Here is a 24,340-nt window from a genome sequence, read left to right on the forward strand (position 1 = left end):
TTACTAAAATTGTTGCTACTACTAATACTAGTATATCAGGTGGAACAAGATCATCACTACAGAGACAAATGTACATCCCAACATCATGAACAGTGAAGTTATCCACCACGAGGTGGTGTGGCGAGTAATTTAAGACAAAATCTTCAAGGTCAAAACATTTAGTTGAAGGACATTTTTAATCAAATTATCTCAGAAAAACTTCATTCATTCACCATGAAATTACAGCCAAAAAGCAGAATACTTCTAGAAAGAAATTCATGACATTTCAGAAAAAAAAGGTTCTTTTCAGTATCTTCTAAGTAGATGGGGTACCCATTCTGCTTTATTCTCTCCAATCTGGCAAAGAGCAGAAAATAATTATACCCTACTGAACACAAATGAATGAGCATTCTCTCTGGTATAAATGGTAGATGGGCAAGAAGAAACATCATTTGGTTCACATTCACATTCTGCTGATTGTCAGCCTTTCAGGAAATCATCAAAAGAAGCTTATAATGGCATCATGACTGACTAGCACTGTATAGAGTGAAACCCTTGTGCCATTCACTTTACGCTGGAAATGGGGAAGGAGAGAGAACTGGTAATGCACCATCTGCATGCTTCAGTGCTCATTCTCTCACATTCTCTTCTGTTCACTCAAATGTAAACGTTTGCCAAGAGGTAAAAGATAACAACCGTGACCAGTAGTAAACAGATTTTAAAAATCCCAGTTTGCTTGTGTTCACATCCACTCATTCTTGTGTAAACAAGGCTTAAAAGATTCTGTGATGCACTTACTGAGAAATACTCCCCAAAACAGAAGATAAACTTACCACAAGACAAAATGTATGGACACACTAAATAACTTCTGCTTTTAGCCTTAATTGTTTTTATGATGCTACTGCAATTGTAATTTATATGCAATTATAAAGCATGTATAAACAAATAATAAAAAACATCAAGGTAGCACATAGTAGGCAAAGAGCTGTATGCACCGTGTAACCCCACTTCTACGTTCCTAGAATCAACAGTTTTGTGCTTTTTACAACATGTTTTATCGGGCCGTTCACATCCCAAATGTTAATTTCCACCCGGAGTTTCATTATCATAATTTCCCATCATACTTAATGAAACAATGTTAAGTGAGAGAAAGAAAACTGTTACTGAGACGCAATGATGCTGAAAAGGCATTGCCTTTCACATATTGTTCACAAACATTACACACTGTGCGACGTCCTTTTTTTGACACATGTCCCTTTTAGTGTCGCATGTTTCTACAATATGCGGCATCTGTAATAACTAGGGAAAGGGAAATGTATCTACTTGTGACAAAATTTGCATTTGTTTTTTGTAAAATTCACATCTATTTCTATTTTTTTGAGTTTGTAAATGATTAGATGCACTAATACAAAAGGTTATCATGCTGCACGGATGAAGATGAACAAAGCCTTCGTTCCTTGAAACTGACTGTGTGCCAAATGGAAACTTTTTGACTGGACTGTTTGCTTTCGCAAAAATTTCATACCTTTTTGTTCCAAAATGGTCTTCATTTTCTTGGTTGGGCAGTATTTAAATTTTCAAGAATGATTGATTTGTTAAAAAGCAGCAGTATTTTCCCACAAATGAACTGAATGTGTCACCAAATTAAAGTGTTTCTGGACATTGCAGATTTTGTAATCATCGAATTAGGTGGGAAAGACAAGTAGACTTTCATAGCTGTGCAACTCATGCTTGACAACTGTACAAACTAAACTGACAAGATACTTAGCACGGAAGTCGAACCAAACATGTGGTAATTCTGTTTTAACTTTAGGGGAAGGATTTCAGCACAGCCAAAAAAAGTTACAGATTCATTTTCCAGTTGCTATGGTGCAGAGTGCAGGCGCTATTGGCTATAGTGGCAGATAGCTGTGAGTGTAAACAAACTAGAATTTTGATCGCTAGATGGGAGAGGACATGTGCACGGAAACAAGCCCCAGTTTCCTTTAGCAGGGCAGCAGCCTACAGCAGGACTGAACATTGTTACAGGGATCGTCAGTCTCTTATGGTGTTGTAAGGGTGGAAATTGAAACCCATGGTTGACAGGAGTAGTCGCTTCACTTTTTTCAAAATAAGGAAAGAAAACCATGAGCAAAACACTACACAAGGCATTTGGGGATTGCCTGTTGAGGTTAGCAGATTACTGTTAATGAAGTAGTTCAGGCCTGACCTCTAGCGGTATTCAATGTGACCACAGTTCTAAACAACCACCACCTAATTTGCCATGTTGAAGGTTTAGCTTTGGCTAAAAAACAAATGTACATATTTCTTTGTTGTAAAATGCTAGACCCTGTGGCTGAGTACTACTAAATTAAATAGACCATTCAACCATCCACAATTAGCATGGCGCAAGATCACTGTGCACATTGCTACATCATTGCAGTCACAAACTTTTTATTCTGCAAATAGGTTCTTATGCGCATTATCTTTCCAAACTGGGTGTTGCCAGATGATATAAAATACCAGTAACTGAAAATTGGTTACATTTTCAATATTTACATATAGAAAATAAAGCTATTTCAATCTATTCTGATAAAATAGTTCATATGGATACAATTCACTATGAAATAGCATCTATTAAGAAACTTTGTGTTTTTGCAGTTTGAGGCAGAATTTGCGTCTATTGCACAAATATCACAAAATGTGAGTTTTTCTGGTCCCTAACAATAACTGTGTGGGCAACAAAGTGCCAAAGAAACGCAATATCTAAATGCAGTAGACTAGTGTATTTTTCATGGAATAATTATATACGCTGTAACTGTCCAACATGATCATTGTTATTGGTTACTCAGGAAGACAACAGATGTAACACTCATGAAATATTAACTCATCAATCGAAAATCATAGAAACTGAAATGACAGAACATGTGATTTCGTGAATCCTCTGGGATATTGTAAGTCTCCAGGTAACTTATGTTTATTGGATATCTGGCTGGACGAAAATATACATCGAGAGTCGAAGTGAGTCTGATGTGATATATTGACAACACTGGTAATATTTAAGAGTGATGTTTACAGTGGCTGATGAACTTTAAGATTATACAGTCATAGATATGAGATTCATTAATGTCAAACCCCTGGTAAAGGAAATATCAGTATCTCAAAGTGAGAATAGGCATTTATCTTCTTTGGAGTAATCTTTACAATGGCTGAATGAGTAACAATAGTATCTGTGGTCATGTTTACAAGTAGTTCTACATTATTAAGCAGCTGGTGAATTTAGCAATGCCACCAGGGAATGGGAGCAGTTCTGGAATTGAATAACGGACCCCCATGCACACAGGTAAGCCTATTGTTAATTCTGCCAGCAGTCAACACATCAAAATACACATGCAACCCCCCCTCCCTCTCACTCACACCCCTTACATCTGACCCCCAATGTAGTGGCACAAATTCAACATACAGTATTAAAAGCATTAGTGTTACATTAACAGGGTTTCTATAATTGCATCCAAGTAGTCCGAGTTAAGCAACAACATACAATCAAGTATGCTAATACTAACACAAAAACAAATTAATGAGTACGGGGAAACATCTGAACTGGAAGTATCCAATGTAGAAAAGATTACCGAAGCAACATCAGTGAGCGAGGTACAGGAACATTCTCGTTCACTGCCAAACTAGAACCTACACAAAGTAAACAACTTGAGACTCAAACAAGCATGTTACACGGCCTTTTGTTGTCAAAATTAGTGACGAGTGAAAAGAAGGCAGACAAAAATTAAGCTGGAAATAGTCATACCTACTAGTAATATACAGGATAACCTTAAAATAGAATTCAGTACTACTAGTAAAGCAGCAATTAACCAATCTTTAGAGGCTTGCAAACAGAAGTTATAGGAACAAATTGAGAGTCACGCAATAATGTTGCAGCAACATGCAGAGCAAACCCAACAATTAACTATGACCTATTCTGACAAAACAATTCAGTTGGCAATAAACTGCAAACACATGTGGCATCTGTTGTTAAGCAGTGGAAGAAGACATACATAACAACGGTAAGGCATGATTCGTATACCGTGTCTGGACAATTACAAGTACAATTTTTTGTATGCCCATCTTTTCAACTGGAGGTCCGGAAGACTACAGCCGTTCACTATTGTAAGAAAATGAAACACCTACGGCTGTCCTTATGTAGTCATTTATTGTGTAGCTACCAGTTTCGGCACTTCAATGCACCATCTTCAGCCCTTAGCTGATGACGAACGGGTAAACACAATCCATAAATACGTTGCATCAGTGGCCAACATAACTGGTTTACGCAGATTAGCAGTGACTGTGATGTCATCTCTCCAATCATCAACTATCACTAGACACAGTTAAACAGCTTTATTTTCTGCATATTAATATAAAAAAAAATGTAAGCAGTTTATAGTTACTGGTATCATACATCACCTGGCAGAGCCCTATTTGGAAAGATAATGTTCATTTGAACCACTTCGTAAAATAAAAAGTGCACAAATGCAACGACATATCAATGAGCTTGATTCTTTGGTGCCACACCCATTGTGGGTCTACTTAAGATACTTACTGTGTGATGCAATGTAATACTCAGCTGTGGGACCTAACATTTTATAACAAAGAACTGCATTTTTTTGTTTGTTAGCTTAAGTTCAAAAGTTGGTATAATGTGGACACTTTCAACATGGCAAGTTAGGTAGTGGATGTTTTGAACTGTGGCTGTGTCTAATACCACTAGAGATCGGGCCTGAACTACCTCGTTAACAATACTCTCCCAACCTCAACAAGAAACTGCGCGGTAGCTGTTTCCGAATGCTGTGAGTTGTGCGTGCTCATCGTTTTCTTACTTTGAAATGAGATAAATGACTAACCTGGCCCATAATGGATTTCGATTGTAAACTTCACAACACGAGATGGAATTGGCGATTCCCGTGACAATGTGTCAGTTCTGCTTTAGCGGAACACAGGTGTAGGCCGCTGCCCTGCAAGGAGGAGGCAGGGCTTGTCTCTCTGCAATGTTCTTTCTCCTCCGGTGGTCAACATTCTACTTCTCCAGTGGTCAGCATTCTAATTTGTTTATGCTTGCGGCCAGCAGCCACTATATAGCGTCAGCACCCGCCACTATAGTGATTGGAAAACAAAATCTGTCACTTTTTCTGACAAAGCTGAAATTCTTTCCCTAATGTTCAATTGAAGTTACTTTCAGTTGTAATTCTACATTAACTGCCTTGTCAGTTGTATCTGTTGCATTGTCATGTGAGGGTTGCGTAACTACGAACGCCCACGAAAGGTAGAAATTAATAGTCTCCAGCTTTTGTCGACATTAAACTGGGTGGAAAGAAACAATGTCAACTTCTCCTCCTCCTCTCTCTCTCTCTCTCTCTCTCTCTCTCTCTCTCTCTCTCTCTCTCTCTCTCTCTCTCTCTCTATTTTTTTTATTTATTTATTTATTTTTTTTAAAGCAAATATTCCAGCCATTTAGTGTGACAACACTATAAATTTGTGCAACTAATCATTTACAAACAAAAAAACTGATGTGATTTTTTACACAAATAGATGCATATTTTACCAAACAAGTGTGAATTTTGGTAAAAATAGATGTTACATGGACGATAAATAGTTTGGACAAGAGGAGAATAGAAGTTTTCGAAATGTTGTGCTACAGAAGAATGCTGAAGATTAGATGGGTATATCACATAACTAATGAGGAGGTATTGAATAGAATTGGGGAAAAGAGAAGTTTGTGGCACAACTTGACCAGAAGAAGGGATCGGTTGGTAGGACATGTTCTGAGGCATCAAGGGATCACCAATTTAGTATTGGAGGGCAGCGTGGAGGGTAAAAATCGTAGAGGGAGACCAAGAGATGAATACACTAAGCAGATTCAGAAGGATGTAGGTTGCAGTAGGTACTGGGAGATGAAAAAGCTTGCACAGGATAGAGTAGCATGGAGAGCTGCATCAAACCAGTCTCAGGACTGAAGACCACAACAACAACAACAACAACAACTGGTTACTTTTGCTATAGTGGTTTTACTCCAGGTAATCTGACTTTAAATTTACTATCAATACAATTCTAAGAGCACTCTGGCTGAATGCTGTGAGAAGGAAATATTGCAAACCATCCAAACACAGCAAAATGTGTTCACAAAAACTGAACAACAGTTTAATCATTCCATATTAAGGAAAATGCTGAACAACAAAAGCACTCTCTTCCTACCACACACTTCAGGTTTTGGTTATTCAAAAGCTGTAACAAAAAGCAAATTACATTAAAGAGGCCAAATGCACCCTATTACTGGATCAAACATGCCTTGAAGGCCAGAAAAAAATCTAGAATTGCCTTCCTGACACACAGTTATTCACAAAAGCACTGTGATATCTACTATTTAAAGCAACTGTTGTGTGGACACAGCAGAAATCAAGATGCAATCAAACAATGGAAAATCCAGGATGGACTGTAACAATATTGTGAGTAGGAAAGTTGCTACTCACCATATGGCGGAGATGCTGAGTAGCAGATAGGTACAAGAAAAAGACTCACATTTATAGCTTAGCTTTCGGCCATTAAGGCTTTTGTCAACAATACACACACATATGTACACAAAGTGCGGTTTCAGTTGCCTGAGACTGCAGTCGTGTGTGTGTGTGTGTGTGTGTGTGTGTGTTTTTGACAAACACCTTAATAGCCAAAAGCTATAATTGTGAGAGTCTTTTTGTTGTGCCTATCTGTGACTCAGCATCTCCGCTACATGGTGAGTAGCAACTTTCCTTCTCATAACGTTGGAACAAGAAGCAATTGTCGACAGCAATCTGCAAATGTTTAGGGGCTACTTTCATGGCGGTGCCAGCTTCGGATCAATGTACAGCCAAAGTCTGTAGCACCGCCTCCCCTTATTATATGTCAATGCTCTTTGCAGGCCAACTGGAAGACCATGAACAAGACGACGAGATCAGTTGAAGGGTGATGGGAACCAAAAAGGATTATAATGGGAGGGACCGTACACTGTCGGGGAAGAGAGAGAAAACTGGTAGAGACTCTATGAAGAACCTCCACAAACAGGAATGTTTCAGGAAGAAGAACATACTTGACAATAGCACATAGATTGAAACTGCAATTGCACAATAAAAACAGTTACACCAAAATGCTGGGCATTTAAATAATTTACAGAGGCTGTGGGCCTGCTTTACATGAAGTGTACGGACTGTTTTCTCACCTGAACACCACCACTGCCAAGAAAAAGTCAGGGACAGGGCTTCTTAACCCCCCCCCCCCCCCAAAAAAAAAACTTACCATACCATTTTGACCTTGTAACAGAACAGAAACTATGTAATGATGTAACGTGGAAGAGGGCATGCAGAAAGCAGTTTGTTAGTACTGAAACATCCTGCCAGATTAAAACTGTGTGCCAGAAAGCGATCCAAGCTTGGGACATTTGCCTTTTGCAGGCAAATGCCCTACCGACTGATTTAATGAACCGTAACTCACAAGCCGTACTCACAGCTTTTTGCCGCCAGTGTCTCAACTACCTTCCAAACTTCACAGAATCTTTCCTGCGAACTTGCAAGAGTAGTATTCCTGGAAGAAACGATTTTGTCGAGACATGGCTTACCACAGCCTGGGGAAGTTTACAGAATGAAATTTTCACTCTCCAACAGAGTGTGCTGATACAAAATTTCCTCGCAGATCATCGTGAGTTGTGCTTCGGTAGCTCATTTGGTACAGCACTTGCCCATGAAAGGCAAGAGTGCCAAGTTCAACTCTCAGTCTAACGTACAGTTTTGATGTGCCAGGAAGATTCATATCAGTGCACACACTGCTGCAGAGTAAAAATTTCATTTTGTAGTTCATTAGTATCTTCCGGCTGCTGAAAGTTAATGCTGCCACTAGCGAATTTTCAAGGTTATGAAATTAGGAAACATAAAGAATTAAATTTAAAGGCATGTAGATGGAAACAACTGTTTATTAAATTATGTACCACATCTGGGCAAAATTACTAGATGTTAATCTTTCTATTATACTAAACTCAGACAATAAATGCCCATATTTTTAATCTGGAGTGTAAATAATATTTAAAGTGCTCTAATTATTGTTGTGTTTTAAATAATTTATTATTTTGTGTCTATTTTTGTCATTCCATTTCTATTTGGCACAAACAGAAATATTACATCACGATTTGTTATCAGATTTAACTTCTTCAATTTTTCAAAAGTTAAGTCACTCGAGTTCGCATACCACTTCCACTAAATCTTTCGAGGTTAACTTGCGTTGTGAGTTGCCACTAGCAGATGACATTTTTTTACTGCTCCACAATTTTTGAAATTTTGACTGTGTTGCAGTGTTCGTCTTTTGTATGCTAGTGTATCATATTCACCTAAGTAAAAAGCACATGCAATTCACACATTTATTTACATATTTAACTCAACTTCTAAAGATTTCCCGAATGAGGCCATGTGTCAGACACGTACAATTTGAAATTTTGGATTCTAACATTCTACTTTTCCCCTTGTTTCTGCACAATCTTTCATCATTACATCACTAGTCCCTGTATATCTTAATATTTTGTGTTTTTATGAACATTTGTCATGAAAACTTCTTACTAGACTGTAAATTTTAATTTTGAGGGGGGGGGGGGGGCAGAACATATTTCCAAGAATTTTTAGAATTTAGAAACCATGCCATTTTTAAAAAACATTTTAAGTTACAAGGGTTTTTCATTTCGTAGTAATTCAGCATTTGTGATTTACAGTTACTATAAATAACTTACTGGGCTTAGGTATGGATTTGATACTGGCTTCACGGCAGTGCCTGGAAAACATGCCACCTGCCCAAATGCGATTGTAAGTATGAAGGAGAAAGTGCTTGCCCACAAGAGAAATGTGCTGCAACATCTGAAGGTGAACATTGGCCCAGGGGCGGAAGATCGGGATGGGATGAGGTGAGAACATGGTCCAGCTTCCTCATAGTAAGGGTGGCACTGTAGTAGCATTTACGATTCTGAGAGAAGAAGGATATCACCCAAGACATCCCCACTTGTTTCTAAGGATGGAAGGCGGGGTGATAATGGGTAGAAAATCTCCACAAAATAGCGGCCTAAGTGGTTAGAGTTAGCTACAGGGCCCACAATGACATTACCTGCTATGGTCAGGCTGAAAATCGCGGAATGGACCTTCGTCTCAGAGAGCCAATGGAGGTTGCCCTGCATGACACGTGAGAGAGAGAGAGAGAGAGAGAGAGAGAGAGAGAGAGAGAGAGAGAGAGAGAGAGAGAGAGACAGACAGACAGACAGACAGACAGACAGACAGAGAGAGAGAGAGAGTGTTAAAAGAACTGGTAAATGAGATCCAGCTAACGTTTTTCCTATCTCAAAGAACGCAACGTCTCTGCACACACAACTGCTTATAAAGAATACAGATCATGTTCCCATGTGTGAATTGTGCTGCCATGGGACTGGGACACAGTGTGGGAAAGATGAGGTGAGAGGTATAGATTGTTCTGTGGCGGTAAGCGTAACATTCATAAGGTGCTCTATGTGGTCATCACAACTGGGGAAATGACGTTTGGTGAAGGCTGCAAAGGAGGAGTGAAGCTGGAAGGAAACGCAAGGGGTCGAAGCAGTCAAAAGATGCAATTTTGTTACTTAAGAGGCAGAAAACAACCAATAGCTGCAATTTCCCCAATTTCATGAGCAGCCGTAATTCCTCCTTAATGGACCTAATGCCTTGAATGTTCCACTGGACAAGAGTCATAATGGGGAATGGGGAGGAGGGAACAAATACAGGGTAGTCACCTCGGCGGTTGTGGAGTGCCAGCCTTTGAAAACTCACTGCTGCAGGGCACAGAGGCTGGAGGATCCTGTTCCACGCAATCTACAGATGCGTCGGCATTCTCACTGATGGGCATGAGGGGGCAAAAAAACAGCAGGCAGTGTGCATCAGCGAAATGGAGGTCGGCTGGGTGAGGGTATCATGCAGAGACACCGTTTAAGAGGATCTTTGAGTCTGGGAAGGAGAAAGTTGTTTGCATATAGTCGATTCCTTAGAGCCTTTACAGTTGGCAGACAAGCACAGTTGTCGGCTGGAGGGACGTAGAAAGCCTTCGTTGGAATATTCCTTCTGTGCTTTCCTGGCCTGCCATTTGTGATTTCGCCATCGGGGGCAAATATTTGATGCATTGTTGCATATCTTTAGGAGAAGAAGACTGGGATACTATGTGATATTCGGCGATTTTACAACTGCAGTACCAAATTGGAGGTCGCAAATTTGTGTGGCCATGTCCTTCGTGGAGTAAGGGTGGAGCAAGAATGGTACTGTAAATGGTAAAATAAGGGTTTTCGACTAGCCAACAACATGAGAGCGACAGAGTTAGGTACTTTTCCCTTCACTCTGATCTCCCCTGTGGCCTGCTCATCGAGTAACACTGACAGTGGTAGCAATGCATCGGATTTGGAATGTACAGTCAGACTGTGATGATTTCATAGCCTTTTTTGATCTTGGATGGAAGAATTACTAGATCAAACATCAGAAAAAGGAATGCGTGTAGGCACCAAGGTTGTATCAACCTTCTTCATTACCCGATGGATGCAGAGATCCCCTAATCAAAAAAGTAAGCTTGGATTTCTCCCTTGGTCAAACCATCAAGCACCTGAGTGTAAATAACACCATACGAAGTATTCAGTGCATGATGGGCCTCGATAAAAATAGGGTAGCCGTGGAGGAGCGAAGCTGTATGCAGTTGTTGGGCTTGAAAATCACAACTGGTCTACAGAAGTAAAGTCCCATTATATAAGAGAGAGCAGGGTTTCACAGGGCCTGAAAAATAAAGGATTAACTGTAGCAAAGGACTGACCACCTTTGATACATGATACCATGAGGAACCACGGGGCAGCTGAGAGTGCCTTTGAATCTTTAACCTCATTCTGTTCATGTTTCATAGACCTAGGCTCAGATGATTGGCTCATTGTGAAAAAAATCCCCCACAATGACCAGTGTACTGGATGCCATGTTCCTTCCAACTGGGAGTCCTCTAAGAGGGCCTCACCCGCCTTGGGTGATTATTCACACCTTCCAAACTCCTGATAGAGAGGAGAAGGTAACAGCTCAGGCAACCATCTCTCCTCGGCCTGGCCTGTACCATGCAAGCTCTACCTGTTGATCTGGGGCTGAGAATTATGCATTACCCAGTCACCTGTTACGGATCGAATGCATGCGCCGGCCTTCAGAAGCACATAGGGAGGAAGAAGAAACAAAGTGAAACCTCGAACGCCAAAGCAGAGATGAATAATGAAAGAAAAACAGATGAGGGACTGTTCCAATACTGGTCTATTGAAACGGGAACATGAATTCCCAAAAATATCCATGGCATGTTCCTCAAAGGAGGGAGGACAGACATGCCGCACGGAAATGGAAGAGGTACTGCAAAGGCTGGGGACCTGGGTAGCCAAGCACAAACTCACCAAAGAGTGGTGAACCCACTGGGGGAAGTTGAGAATACCAGGCTTGCTCATGGAGTTTCAATGAAGTGCAAAATCTGCAGCACTGTTCCCACAACAGATTGTGGCCCCTGGCTTTGAGTAAAAGTGGAAGGCTTGAAAGAGAAACTGTAAATGTCCATACATATATCTCATAATGGATACTAAAACAATGGAAAATCCAGGACAGAATAATGACAATATTAGAAAAAGCGACTCACAATACAGAGGAGAAACCAAGTCGCAGACAGGCACTTCAAAAAGTCTATTAAACATGAAAGCTTTCAGCCAGAAGGCCTTCTTCTGAAATAGACAACCGTCAGTCTTCCATTGGAACGCACAATTTTGTTGGCATTTCTGACACGAGCATCGTCAGTAGATGTTAAAGGGCACTGTGAAAGAGGGTTATCTTTTAACTTCTGTTCGGCCATTTTTAAACCATGTGAACCATTCATAACACCGAGTATGGTTTAAGCACTCGTCATCGAAGGCCTTCTGCAAAATTTGATGTGTGTCTGTACAGGTTCGTCTTGAGATTCATGCAAAATTTAACATAGATGTGTTGTTCTTCTAACTCTGCCATCTCAAAATTTGCAAACTGTGCGACACATTGTTCTACTCAATACAGCACTGAACAATAACTGACAGACAGATAACAATCAGACTTCCAGTAGTTAAACATAAAAAAAGGCGTGTGCAGGGATGCCAACCCCATTATGCTCCAGCACAACATTGGCGCGAAATTACGAATGTTCCGCAAGTTTTTGAATAGACCTTGTGCGTCTAACAAAATGTCCTCCTCCAGACCAACCAGGACGAATTACAAAAATATCAATCATGTTAAACCCAAGTTGATCCTTTCTCACATGACACACTGAAATCCACGGATCAAGGGAGTCAGGTAGGTGCAGTATTTCTTGACAACCAGAGAGCATTTGACTCGTTATAACCTGTATGCTTACTATCAAAAAGTTTTGACTGGACTGAGAATTTTTTGGTAGAGCGGATGCAGCAAGTTATCTAGGATGAAGTGTCTGACAGGTGTAGAAATAACTTCAGATGTGCCCCGGGGAAGTTTCTTGAGGCCTTTGCTGTTCACATTGTACATTAATGACCTTGTGGATAATAATAATGACCTCAGATTTTTTGCAGAAATGTACCAATGTATTTCTCTATAATTAAGTACCATCTGAAAGAAGTGCGCAGAAAGTCAGACCTTGGTAAGATTTCCAAGTGATGCAAAAATTGGTAACTTACTTAAAATATAAAACTGTGCACTTCACAAAACAAAAAATTGTATTACACTATGGCTACGTCAACACAGTCATAGGTAGAATCGGTAAATTCATTTACACACCTGGGTGTAACAATTTGTACAAAACTGAACAATCACAGTCTTAGATGTAGGTAAAGAAGGTGGAAGACTGCAGCTCATTGGTAGAATAATAAGGAAACGCTGTAAGTCCACAAAGAAGACTGTATAAAAAAAACTCGTATCATATGTATCCTGGAATATGCTGATATGTGTGGAACCTGTACCAAACTGGGCTAACTTTAAATTTAACAGATACGAGATATCATAGCATGAGTGGTCACAGGTTTCGTTTGACTCACGGGAGAATGTCACGAAGATGCTAAAAGAACTGAGCTGCAGACAATTTAAGACAGACACAAACTAAAACATACTTGTAATGTTTCTAGAACCAACTATAAGTGATGATTCTAGAAATGTGTTAGAACCGCTTACATTTCTCTCTGACAGATAATTACAGTACACATAGAGGCATGTAAGCAATCGTTCTTCTGGTGCTCCATATGTGAATGGGACACAATGGGAAAGAATCCTAATGCTGGTACAATGGGATATGCCTTCTGCCACACACTTCACAATGATCTGCAGAGTATGGCTGTAGATGTAATCAAACAAAAAATAAATACACGAAGAAGGAAACTGCAAATAAGCGGTAAATGTTTTTCTTATTTTGAATACAATAATTTTGGGCATTAGGATGCATCGTTTTTAAGAGGATCACTGCACCATGTTGGTCAAAATGACAGAGTTCACTTGCTTTAGTATTTAAAAGTGGTGCAGCATAAGCATTTATTCAAAATGAGAATGGCACTGGTAGCCTATGAACGCTGGGTGCCAACGAATACACTTGATTGAAGATGGCTGAGAGTTGGTTCAAAAAACATATAATCAGGATCTTAAACAACATATAACTTTTTCTAGATGAGTAAAATAGAATTATTTTTCTTCCTATTCACATCTGATTTTATTTGAGATCAAAGATTATGGCTTTGGATCTCATTAAAATATTCCTAAAAATGGAATGGAATAAAATATTTGCTTGTGACACAGTTCCACATCAAGCGGATTTACATTCGGTTGAGTGAATGTGACCCCATGTTTGTGACACTCTTAGTTAATGCTATACACACAGTGTAGCACATGTTACTGAGAGTCATCACAACTAGGACTGAGCAAACATTTTCAACGTTTCATATTAGATAATGGAAGTCTATAATCTACAAATATTCCTGTTTATTTTGGGTATAACTGAAGCTGTCATCACCAGAAGATCTGTTTAAAAGCCACAGCATTGTACTAGACTTAGTCCGTTTACCTTCATTCAACCTTTTAACTGAATTAACCAACCTGTTACAGGGGACAAACAGCTCTGAACAGGTGGGCTCATCCTTATTCTCATATACAAACCATTTCTGGAGTGAAAGAATGAATAATAATCTTCGTGCTGACTGAGCACTGAACCTTTAACCCTTAGATTTCTAGTGCAACACCCACTTTGCCACCAGGCTTATTCAATATATGATCTTATGATGCCTTACAGTGCTTGTTTCAGACATTTTTTCTTACAGTAGTCACTTCCAGACCATGTTTAGATCTCTTACTTTTGTTAGCTAAATGTTTCGATGTTAATGCTATTTACTTTAACACTAGAGTCAAGATGCTGAAATAAAACAGTTTTCAATTGTATAAAACTATTAACACACAACTGCACGTAACAGAACAAAATGATTAGTGTCAAGAAACAAATTCAAGTTGCAAACTGATTGATAAATAGCTTGATGCTTACTTCTAACTGTAAACGATTTTTTTACCATTTAAACTACACAAATATAAGTTGGCAAAATAAATCACTGTAGCATCAAAAACAATTTTTATCTTACCTAGTACCATGCCCATTCGTTTCAGGACCTCGATGTCATCATGGATTTCAAACTTGTTATCAAAATTGAACACGTACTCGGTCCTACGGAGAACACACACAAAAAAAAAGCTAGTAATCTTTTAAATGGAATTTTAGTAACATATCTACAATCACAGAACTACCAAATTTAATAGAGTAATTGCATTTCAATAAACTCAAAATATTCACCCCCCCCCCCCCCCTTAAATCAAAGCACTATTACCTAACACTGTATACATATATAATAATCAATGATTTTAAGCAATAAAGAGACATGCCAACTTTTAGCTGAATACTTTGAAAATCTAATAATTGTGAAAAGTCTATTGACAAATAACAATTCCACAACTTAAAAATCCGCCATCAGAGCCACCTACAATAAAAGAAATAGAAATGATTATCAAGTCGCTGAAGAATTACAAAATGCCAGGAGAGGCTGGGATGGTAGCAGAAATGTGGAAACTAAGGAGCTTATCCACATGGCAGAAATTTATGGGGTAATTAAAGACACTTGGACAAAAGGAATCTTACTCAGTGACTGGAAAAAGCACTCTCCACAAAAAAAGAGAGAAAACAGACAGCAACAACTATAGGGGTATCTCCTTGTTACCATTAACTTACAAAATATTGTCTAAAGCACTTCTAAACAGAATAGAGGAACAAGTACGATCTAACATAGGAGAGTACCACGCAGGATTTACGAAAGGCAGATCATGTGTAGAACAAATTCTTAACCTAAAAACCATTTTGAGAGTGAGAGGTATGCAAAATAAAAACACAGTAGTTACTTTTGTAGGCTTCAAGAAAGCTTACAGCTCAGTTGACAGACAAACACTATGTTGAATAATATACAAATCAGGGATAGGTGAAAATACCAGAAGACTTGTTGAACAAACACTCACAAACACAACATCAAGGAATAAATTTCAAGGTGAAATCCCTGAAATGTTCAAAACAAAAACAGGAGATCCACAAGGAGATGGACTGTCCCAAATTCTCTTTCACCTGATTTTAGATAAAATAGTAAAAACATGGAAACACACATTAGAAAACAGAGGTGTAAAAGGTGTGTACATAGAACAAGGAAAGAACAAATTTGGAATAAAATGTTTAGTCTTTGAGGATGATATAGCACTGATAAGGGATGATATAGCACTGATAACTGAGAACAGACGCAACTGTTATGCTTGATCTATTACATGAGATTGCTGAAAAGATTGGGCTAAAAATACCTTATGAAAACCCCAAGTGTATAGAACACCAACATTATAGAGCAAAATTTATGATGACAGATTACAGAAAAAAAGAGCTGATAAACAAACACCTTGGGGAATGTATCCGAGCTAATGGATTGTGTAACACAAACAAAGAAAGAAGAATATGCATAAAAATTAACACAAAACTACCACGACAAGAAATCAGAAGAAAACTGTAGTATGGATAGAAGCAGTGAAGAAAAGATACATACAAAAATGGTGTTACAGAAGAAATAATATGTGGCAGGAATCATTTCAAGATACTGACAGAAAACGCAAGCTATGGAGAATATAAGCCAAAACCTTGACCAAATAGTGTGTGGACAGATAAGAGACGAGCGGTTGCAGAGGAAATGGAGAACTGGGAAAAAAGGAAGAAAAAGAAACACCACGCGTCTCAATTTGTATGTGCTCCATAGCTGGCCAAATTCATAAATACAAAATGTATAATCATTTGAGACTATTATATAATATGGGTAAACAACAAAAATCTACTCACCAAGCGGCAGCATGGGAGACACACAAATGATACGGGAATGTGCAAGCTTTTGGAACCAATGGCTCCTCCTCGTCCAAGTCAGGAGAATTGAAGGAAAATGAAGCAATGAAGAAAAAGGACTGGTGAGGTTCGGGAAACAGAGATACTTTCATGGAAAAGTCAGTCAGAATCCTGGGTCAGAAGAGACTTACAGGCCAGGATAAGAAGGAAAAACTTTCCTTCCCATGAGAAGTCCTTCCTTCTCTTCCCACCAATGAGTCTCCACTGATAACTTTTCCATAACTCTCCCATTTCCTAAGCCTTGCCCATCCTTTTCCTTCATCCCCCCTCCTTTCCCTTCAGCCTTCTGTTAGGAGGAGGAGCCACTGGCTCCAAAAACTTGCACATTTCCATTCTTTTAGGTGAGGTTTCTCCTGCTGCCACTTGTCGAGTAGATTTTATCTATCGTATTGTATATCACAGATATATGATAAAATCTCGGGTTAACAGGTGAGTCAATGCATTATTCTCCAGCAATGTTCCGGTAAGTTTCTTACTTGTAATCTTCACCTGAAGATGGCAAGTACGAAACTTGCTGAAACATTGCCAGAGAACAACACACTGACTCGGATGTCAACCCGAGAAGATTCTGTCACTGAGATTCCCTAAGAAAGCCTACATTCTCATATCACAGATATAGTTTGATGACAATATATTTTAGTTTTTAAACTGTAGGACACAATGGACAGAGATTGGATTGAGATTAAATGAAACAGCATATGCAATTACTTTAAGAAATATGTAGTCCCATATGTAGCCAACTACACACGCCAGTAACATATTTTGTTCTACAGGCTTCCCGTATGATGAGAAAAAAGATGGCAAATGGCCCTCACAAAAAAAATTTAATGCCACTCATGTTCACATTCATTCATTCAGCCATCCTAAACATTTCTGCATGTGGTTTTCCGTGATAATCTGCAGAGGCTCCACTGCTTGTTACCTCTTCATAGGCACAAATTTAGTTCCTTTTAGCACCAATTTCATTTTCGGAAATCTAAAAAAATCATGCATTGATAAACCACAATGAGAAAGGTCGAATTCAAGGTCTACTTTTAGTACCCCAATAGCTCCTCAATGAGAAAACACAGATCTCTACAACAGAGAGTAACGATTGTACAAAGCCACACTATTTTTCCAGAATTACTTCATATCTATGGTTACCTGTCTAACCACTGGGCATGCAATTACCTATAGCAATGCCCTAGATGCAGAAGAAAATAACAAGACATCATCTTGAACTTTGAGTGATTTAAGCATTCTCACTAGTGTGGTAAAATGGTGAATTCCTTTGCACCGATCGATGCTGATTGTAGATTATTTATAAATATCCAAATCTCCTCAGCAGTAATAATACCTATTAAAAACTGAGCTTTTCATTAATATATTCCTAAGTTATCTTGCTTTCACTCAGGCAATTTTGTCACATCATTTTGACTAACATTTTCCTCATTTTCAACTCCTTTATTAAAGTACATGATTTGGATGAGACCTTTCCTGAAAATGCTTTATGCCATTCATGGAAACCTGCATGACGACAAAAACTTTTCTCCATAACTGTCTATGCAAAAAACTAAACTTGGGACAACTCATTCCCTTATGACTATGACATTTTTTAACACAGAACAAGAATAAGGCTGTAGCAAACAGCTCCTTTGCTGAACTGATGAAACAAGTAGAAACTAGTCACAGCACAACATACAACTTGATAAGAAACAGTTGCACGCTTATCTTCTAACAAACTAATAATCACCTTCCGAAAATTCTTAAAGAATCAAACTTCTGTGTATAAAACAGCTTCAAATGCGTGATTATCTTACAAATGAGTTAAGATTTTGTGTATTTCACATTAAGATATTCATAACTACTTTAATTCTGTACAAAAGTCAGTTTTTCTCCTGTTCTCTGTTTCATACAATTTTATATTTTTGTATGTTTAATGATATATGCAGACGCTGAATGCAATAAAATATGCCTGGCGCTACAGTTTTACTCGCTCTCTTTTAATATAATGACACTTTCTAGCAGAGGACAAGAATAGGTCTGAAGTAAACAGTTACTCCACTGCAATGTAACTGATAGAGCACAAACAACAAACATTTAATAACCAATATATGAAAAGGATAGTTGCTACTCATCATATAGCAGGGATGCCAAGTTGCAGAAAGCCACAACAAAAAGACTGTTGGAAAGTTAGCTTTCAGCTAATAAGGCCTTTGTCAGAAGTAGACAACATACACACACCCATGTAAACATAACTAACACACACATGACCACAATCTTCGGCAACTAGAGCCAGAGTGTGAGCACCCGAGGATTATGGGACATGCAACTGGGTGGCGGTAAGGAGGCCACTGGAACGGGGAGGGGAGCAGGAGTGATAGCAGGGTAGATGTTGGAGATAGTAAAGCGCTACTGGGAGCATGCAAGGACGAGATGGAGAGTGGGCAACTAAGTGCAGTTGGCAGGTTAGACGGAAGGCGGGGTAGAGTGGGTGGAGTTAGTAGAAAAGGAGAGAAGTAAAAGAACTGGGTGCATTGGTGGAATAGAGGGTTGTGTTGTGCTGGAATGGGAACAGGGAAAGGGGCTAGATGGGTAAGGACAACGACTAATGAAGGTTGAGGCCAGGAGGGTTCTGAGAACGTAGGCTATATTGCAGGGAGAGTTCCCACCTATGCAGTTCAGAAAAGCTGGTGCTGGTGCAAAGGATCCAGCTGGCACAGACTGTGAAGCAGTCATTGAAATGAAGTATATTATGTTAGGCGGCGGGCTCAGGAACAGGGTGATGCACTTGTTTCTTGGTCACAGTTTCTCAGTGACCATACACGCATTGTTGGTTGTCACAGCCACATAGAATGAAGCACGGTGGCTGCTGCTTAGCTTGTAGATCACATGTCTTTCAGGTAGCCCTACCTTTGGTGGGATAGGTGATGTTTGTGACAGGACTGGAGTAGATTGTGGTGGGAGGATGTATGGGGCAGGTCTTGCATCTAGGTCTATTACAGGGATATGTGCCACGAGGCCAGGGGCTGGGAGGAGGGGTTTTACAGGTAAGGACAAGGTTACTGTGTAGATTTGGTAGGCGATGGAATACCACTGTGGGTGGAATGGGAAGGATAGTGGGTAGGACATTTCTCATTTTAGGGCATTATGACAGGTAGCCAAAACCCTGGCACAGAATGTAATTCAGTTGTTCCAGTTGTGGGTGATACTGAGTCACCACGACTGTGTGTTGGTAAGTGTCAAAAGGAGGACAGCAGAAGTGACTAGATTCTACATTGTTTATGTATTTTTTCCACTATCATGGATCCTTGCTCCTTCCATCTACATCAATACAGAAAAGCTTCCTTATCCCTAGCCAGATTCTAGCCCCAGATACTGTTCCTGTGTTGTTGCTTGGTCCATGGAATCCCCCCAAATGGCCTTACCATCAAATTACCGATCTATGTCTACCACCATTCCTTCCACAATGACCTCCATCTGTTCAGATTCCACCAATCCTTAGTCCTCAACAACACAGTCCTGCAAAACCAAATCAATCAGGCCCAAACTTCCTTGCAATACCTTCTGTCCATCCATAAAATTCTCCTATGCAATCCCGAATTCCTACATCCCATAACACACATTGAAAATCTTGCCCTCCAGGAACTAGATCAACATGCACAATGTCACCCCAAAAACTCCCCAACCTGCTCACTTCCTACTCCCACCATCTCTACAACAACCTCCAAATCTCCCCCACATCCCCTTATAGCTGACAAACCCTGTCACGCACACCTACTACACTTACCCAACCCTTCAAAATTCCCTCCCACCACCACAGAGAATACAGATCTGAAACAAAGTAATGAAACAAACACCTTAGCCCTGAAGAAGTATCAGTCCTTTCCAAAGGCCTCACCTTTTGTCTCATCCCAAATTCAATAATGCAGGACTTGTTAAGGTCCTTCTCTCTTTCTCCCAGTCCCTACAATGGAAACACTTTTTCACCAGCAACCCTACCAATCAAGCTCAACTAAAGAGCAATGTTGAACCCTGCCTGAATCAGTTCACCCCGAGCCAACCAGGATCCACGACCACTGCCCCCAAATCACCTCCTGTTAACTTTCCAGAATTTCTTAACCTTGAACCTTGCCTCACCATCATTCCCCAAATCCCTTAACATACAAACTAACCTTACATCTGCAGAAAGATCAGCAATTTACCACCTAAAAACTGATCCCAACCTCATAATCCTACCTGCTGACAAAGGCTCCACTCCGGTTGTTTTGAATTGCAAGGATTATCTGGTAAAAGGAATCCGCCAGCTGTCAGATACATCCAGCTACAAACGCTGCCACAGTGACCTCATTCAAGAAATCCAGCAGGATCTCCAGTTCCCCTCAAATCCTTAGGCCCATCCCTGCACACACTTCCTAACGTTTATTAACCCCAACACCCAAAATGCTCAATTACGACCAGTTACTGTGCAACCCCCCTCCCCACCGCCTAACATGACATCCTTCATTTCAATGACTGCTTCACAGCCTGTGCCATCTGAATCCTTCCCACCAACACCAGCTTTTCTGAACTGCGCACGTGGGAATTCTCCCTGCAATATATCCTACGTTCCCATAACCCTCCTGGCCTCAACCTTCGTTAGCCATTGTCCTTACCAATCTAGCCCCTTTCCTGTTCCCATTCCAGCACTACACAGCCCTTTGTTCCATCGATGCACCCAGTCCTTTTACTTCTCTCCTTTTCTGCTAACCCCACTCTCTCCACTGCCCTCCATCTAACCTCCCCCGACTGCACCTAGCTGCCACACTCTCCATGTCATCCCTGCACGCTCACAGCAGCACTTTACTGTCCCTGACCTCTACCCTGCTATCCCTCCCCCTCCCTGCCCCAGCCTCCTCCTTACCCCCAACCGGTTGCATCTTCCATAATGCTCTGCTGCTCGTGGTCTGGCTCTAGCTGCCAGAGACTGAAGTCACATCTGTGTTAGTCGCGTTTGCGTGTGTGTATGTTGTCAACTTTTGACAAAGCTAACTTTCCGACAGTCTTTTTGTTGTGGTTTTCTGCGACTCAGCATCTCCGCTGTATGGTGAATGGCAACTACCCTTTTCATATATTGTTAATTCCATCCTGGATTTCCCATTATTTAAAAATTTAATAAACAAACTTAATTTTTTTTGTGGGGCTATAAGCAAGCAAAGGTTACTGAAGTTTGACAAAATGTTTAAAATTTGTTGGAAGCTCCTAAGTGCTCTCAGTCTGAAATATTGGATGAATATAGCTTGGGTGAGTCACTACAGCTCAAGTCAGAAAGATAGTTTATAACATTAATGCCTAACTTGTTTTGTTAAACTGTTAATCTAGTGTACACTTCCTAACGAGTAGATTATGACAGTGTTTTAATTTGGTCAAATATTATATGAAATGCTGAAGAGCATATTTTTGTTGCCACAGAAAGCAGGAACCTGCAACTATGACCTGGTGACAGTTTTAGCTGTTTAGTAATATAGATAGTTCCTTAGTAATGCTAGCAGAACGTGACTGACAGAACAACAACACTCAGTTACATTAATATAATCGAGTGTGATGGCTCTATGACATAGGTTTCAGTGTGGATGCTCAACTATCATTCAAACCTCTATGGAAATCAAGAATTTGCAAGTACGAAGTGTACCAGATGAGGCACACTAAAATGCAGCTTGCAATAAGTTGATAAATTGGGATGGATGGGAGGCATGTGCAGGTAGTCAAGACAGTTAAAGCAACCTTTCTAGAGAAGTGGAGCATACATGTTCAAGTCCAGGTCTGGCACATATTTTTGCGTCGCTGCAATACCGCAATTCCCCAGGTGGCTGGGTGTCATCATTTCCAACCTACCCCTTTCCCTTTCTTCCCCTTCTTCTATTTCAGAAAATTAAGTACAGCCTGGCCATGCCCAACAGAACAGACAACACTAATTTTTTATTTAAATACCACGATCAAAATAAAGAGCATGTATGATAGAACTGATGAAAAAGTTATCACAGATATTAATGATGGGTTGAACCAACATAAATTTGACAGTTATTCTACAACAATTCACTTAAGAGCAAACCCCAGGATCAACATACTTTCTTTGGGGACAGCAGCTTGCTCATAACACAATAGAAAGGACAAAGGACACATATGGCCTTGTCAGTGCACAGCTACATGTCAGTGAGCTCCTGTAAAACATTAATTTTGTTAAAGTAAGGCAGTAGATCCCAAATACAATTTAAAAAGCTGTGGGAAGACAAGAGGTTAATTATTGAAAACATCAGGGGAAAAAATCACTAATTTCTTATGCCAGATTATACAGATATATTGTTTAATGCACACACGCACATGCACTCTCACCAGCATTACGTACATTTGTTCAGACTTAAGAGTTGAGAATAATCTCGTATGTACACATACCAAAAATGTCTTTAGTACTTTAACCATCTCTTCACTTCTCACTAGACCTGATCTTCACACACACACACACACACACACACACACACACACACACACACACACAAGCATTATTGGCACAGCTTGGGTGAGGCATGAGCCATTTATATTTATGTAGTTTCCAGAAAGTAGATGACACAGCAGAAAGATAGTGTGGGTATTTTTTTAATTTCTTACATTATTTACACTGCATATAAACCAAAATAATGTATGAATATTGCATTAAACAATATTTTCATAAAAAGCATGAGAAAAGGCAAAGGAAAATTTGGAATTGAGAAAATAAAATTCCAAGAATGGACTGTACTTAACAGCATCCACGAAGACTCTGCAAAGACCTTTCCAAGAAGGGATTGTAATCCAGGCACACAGGACATCATTATGCATGGTTTGCTTTAAAAGTGTCCAAAGAGAGAGAACCTTTTATGAATGTAAACAGTGCTTGTTTTTCTACAGAAACATTAAAACAAGCATGTAAATGTAAAAAAGTGGCATTTATAAAGTGTGTAAGATGCCAAGAAAATGAGTTTCCCAATTTTACAATGGATATCGCCCAAGCACCTGTAAGTGAACTGTAAAATATTAAAAGTATATAACTTTATGTTTGAAGTTTTTGTGTATGCCTTACTATGCCTTCCCAGAAATTTATTTGCCATCCTAAATTTTCCTTTGCCTTTCCTTTTCATGCATTTTATGAAAATATTAGTAAATACAATACACTGAGCACAATTTCGGTATATTAGCAGTGTAAGCAATGTAAAAATTGAAAAACTTTTCTGCATAGAGACTTGACCCTATGGATCATTGTTCTGTACTCTTTCCACTGTGCCCAACAGCTGCCTGGACACCACGCGCACAAACACCTCATGTCACACCTAAACCACACTAAGAATGAGGTTCTTTCTAAACACTCAGCTATCTGGCACTCCTTCTTCTGTCACTTTGATGCCTGGACGAGCTCTGCAGATACCATAAATCTGGACGCAATCTATGACGATGAGTAGGTGCAAACCCTCAAGCATTTAAATAAATCAAGTCACATACAAAATTATATTTGTACACTATCAAATTGTGCAGCTTATTGGAGCCAATTATGAAACTTTTAGTACATAGTTATTTACAAAAAGCAAAAAAATCACAGTTTGTATATGAATGCAGACCTTCACAAAGGTGTTTAAATAGCTCTACAAATATTTTTCAAGTACCCAATCCCTTCTCTCCCACTGTCTCAGATTTTGAAAATCAGGTGGTACGGTGTGCCTTTATGTTGAACATAACTATGTCCCACCAAACCCCCAACAGACCACAAGCAGGAGGTGAAAAGTATTTGTAGTGGGCGCACGAATAACGCTGTGTAGCATATTTTGACATTTTGTAGAACCACATGGAATAACGTTGTGTACGGAAGTCTGGATTG

At 39.6% G+C, this 24,340-nt stretch overlaps 1 protein-coding gene across 1 annotated transcript in view; it reads right to left on the minus strand.

The window, feature by feature from the left end:
* LOC126458484 (transcription factor Dp-1) overlaps window positions 1-24,340 on the minus strand; it is a 198,406-nt gene that overhangs the window by 24,805 nt on the left and 149,261 nt on the right. Inside the window, exon 9 of the mRNA XM_050095576.1 lies at window positions 14,642-14,724. Within this exon, the coding sequence (XP_049951533.1) occupies window positions 14,642-14,724 (83 nt within the window). The remainder of the gene's footprint in view (window positions 1-14,641; window positions 14,725-24,340) is intronic.

The sequence above is a fragment of the Schistocerca serialis genome, chromosome 2 (genome assembly GCF_023864345.2).
Source record: "Schistocerca serialis cubense isolate TAMUIC-IGC-003099 chromosome 2, iqSchSeri2.2, whole genome shotgun sequence".
Taxonomy (NCBI): Eukaryota; Metazoa; Arthropoda; class Insecta; order Orthoptera; family Acrididae; genus Schistocerca; species Schistocerca serialis.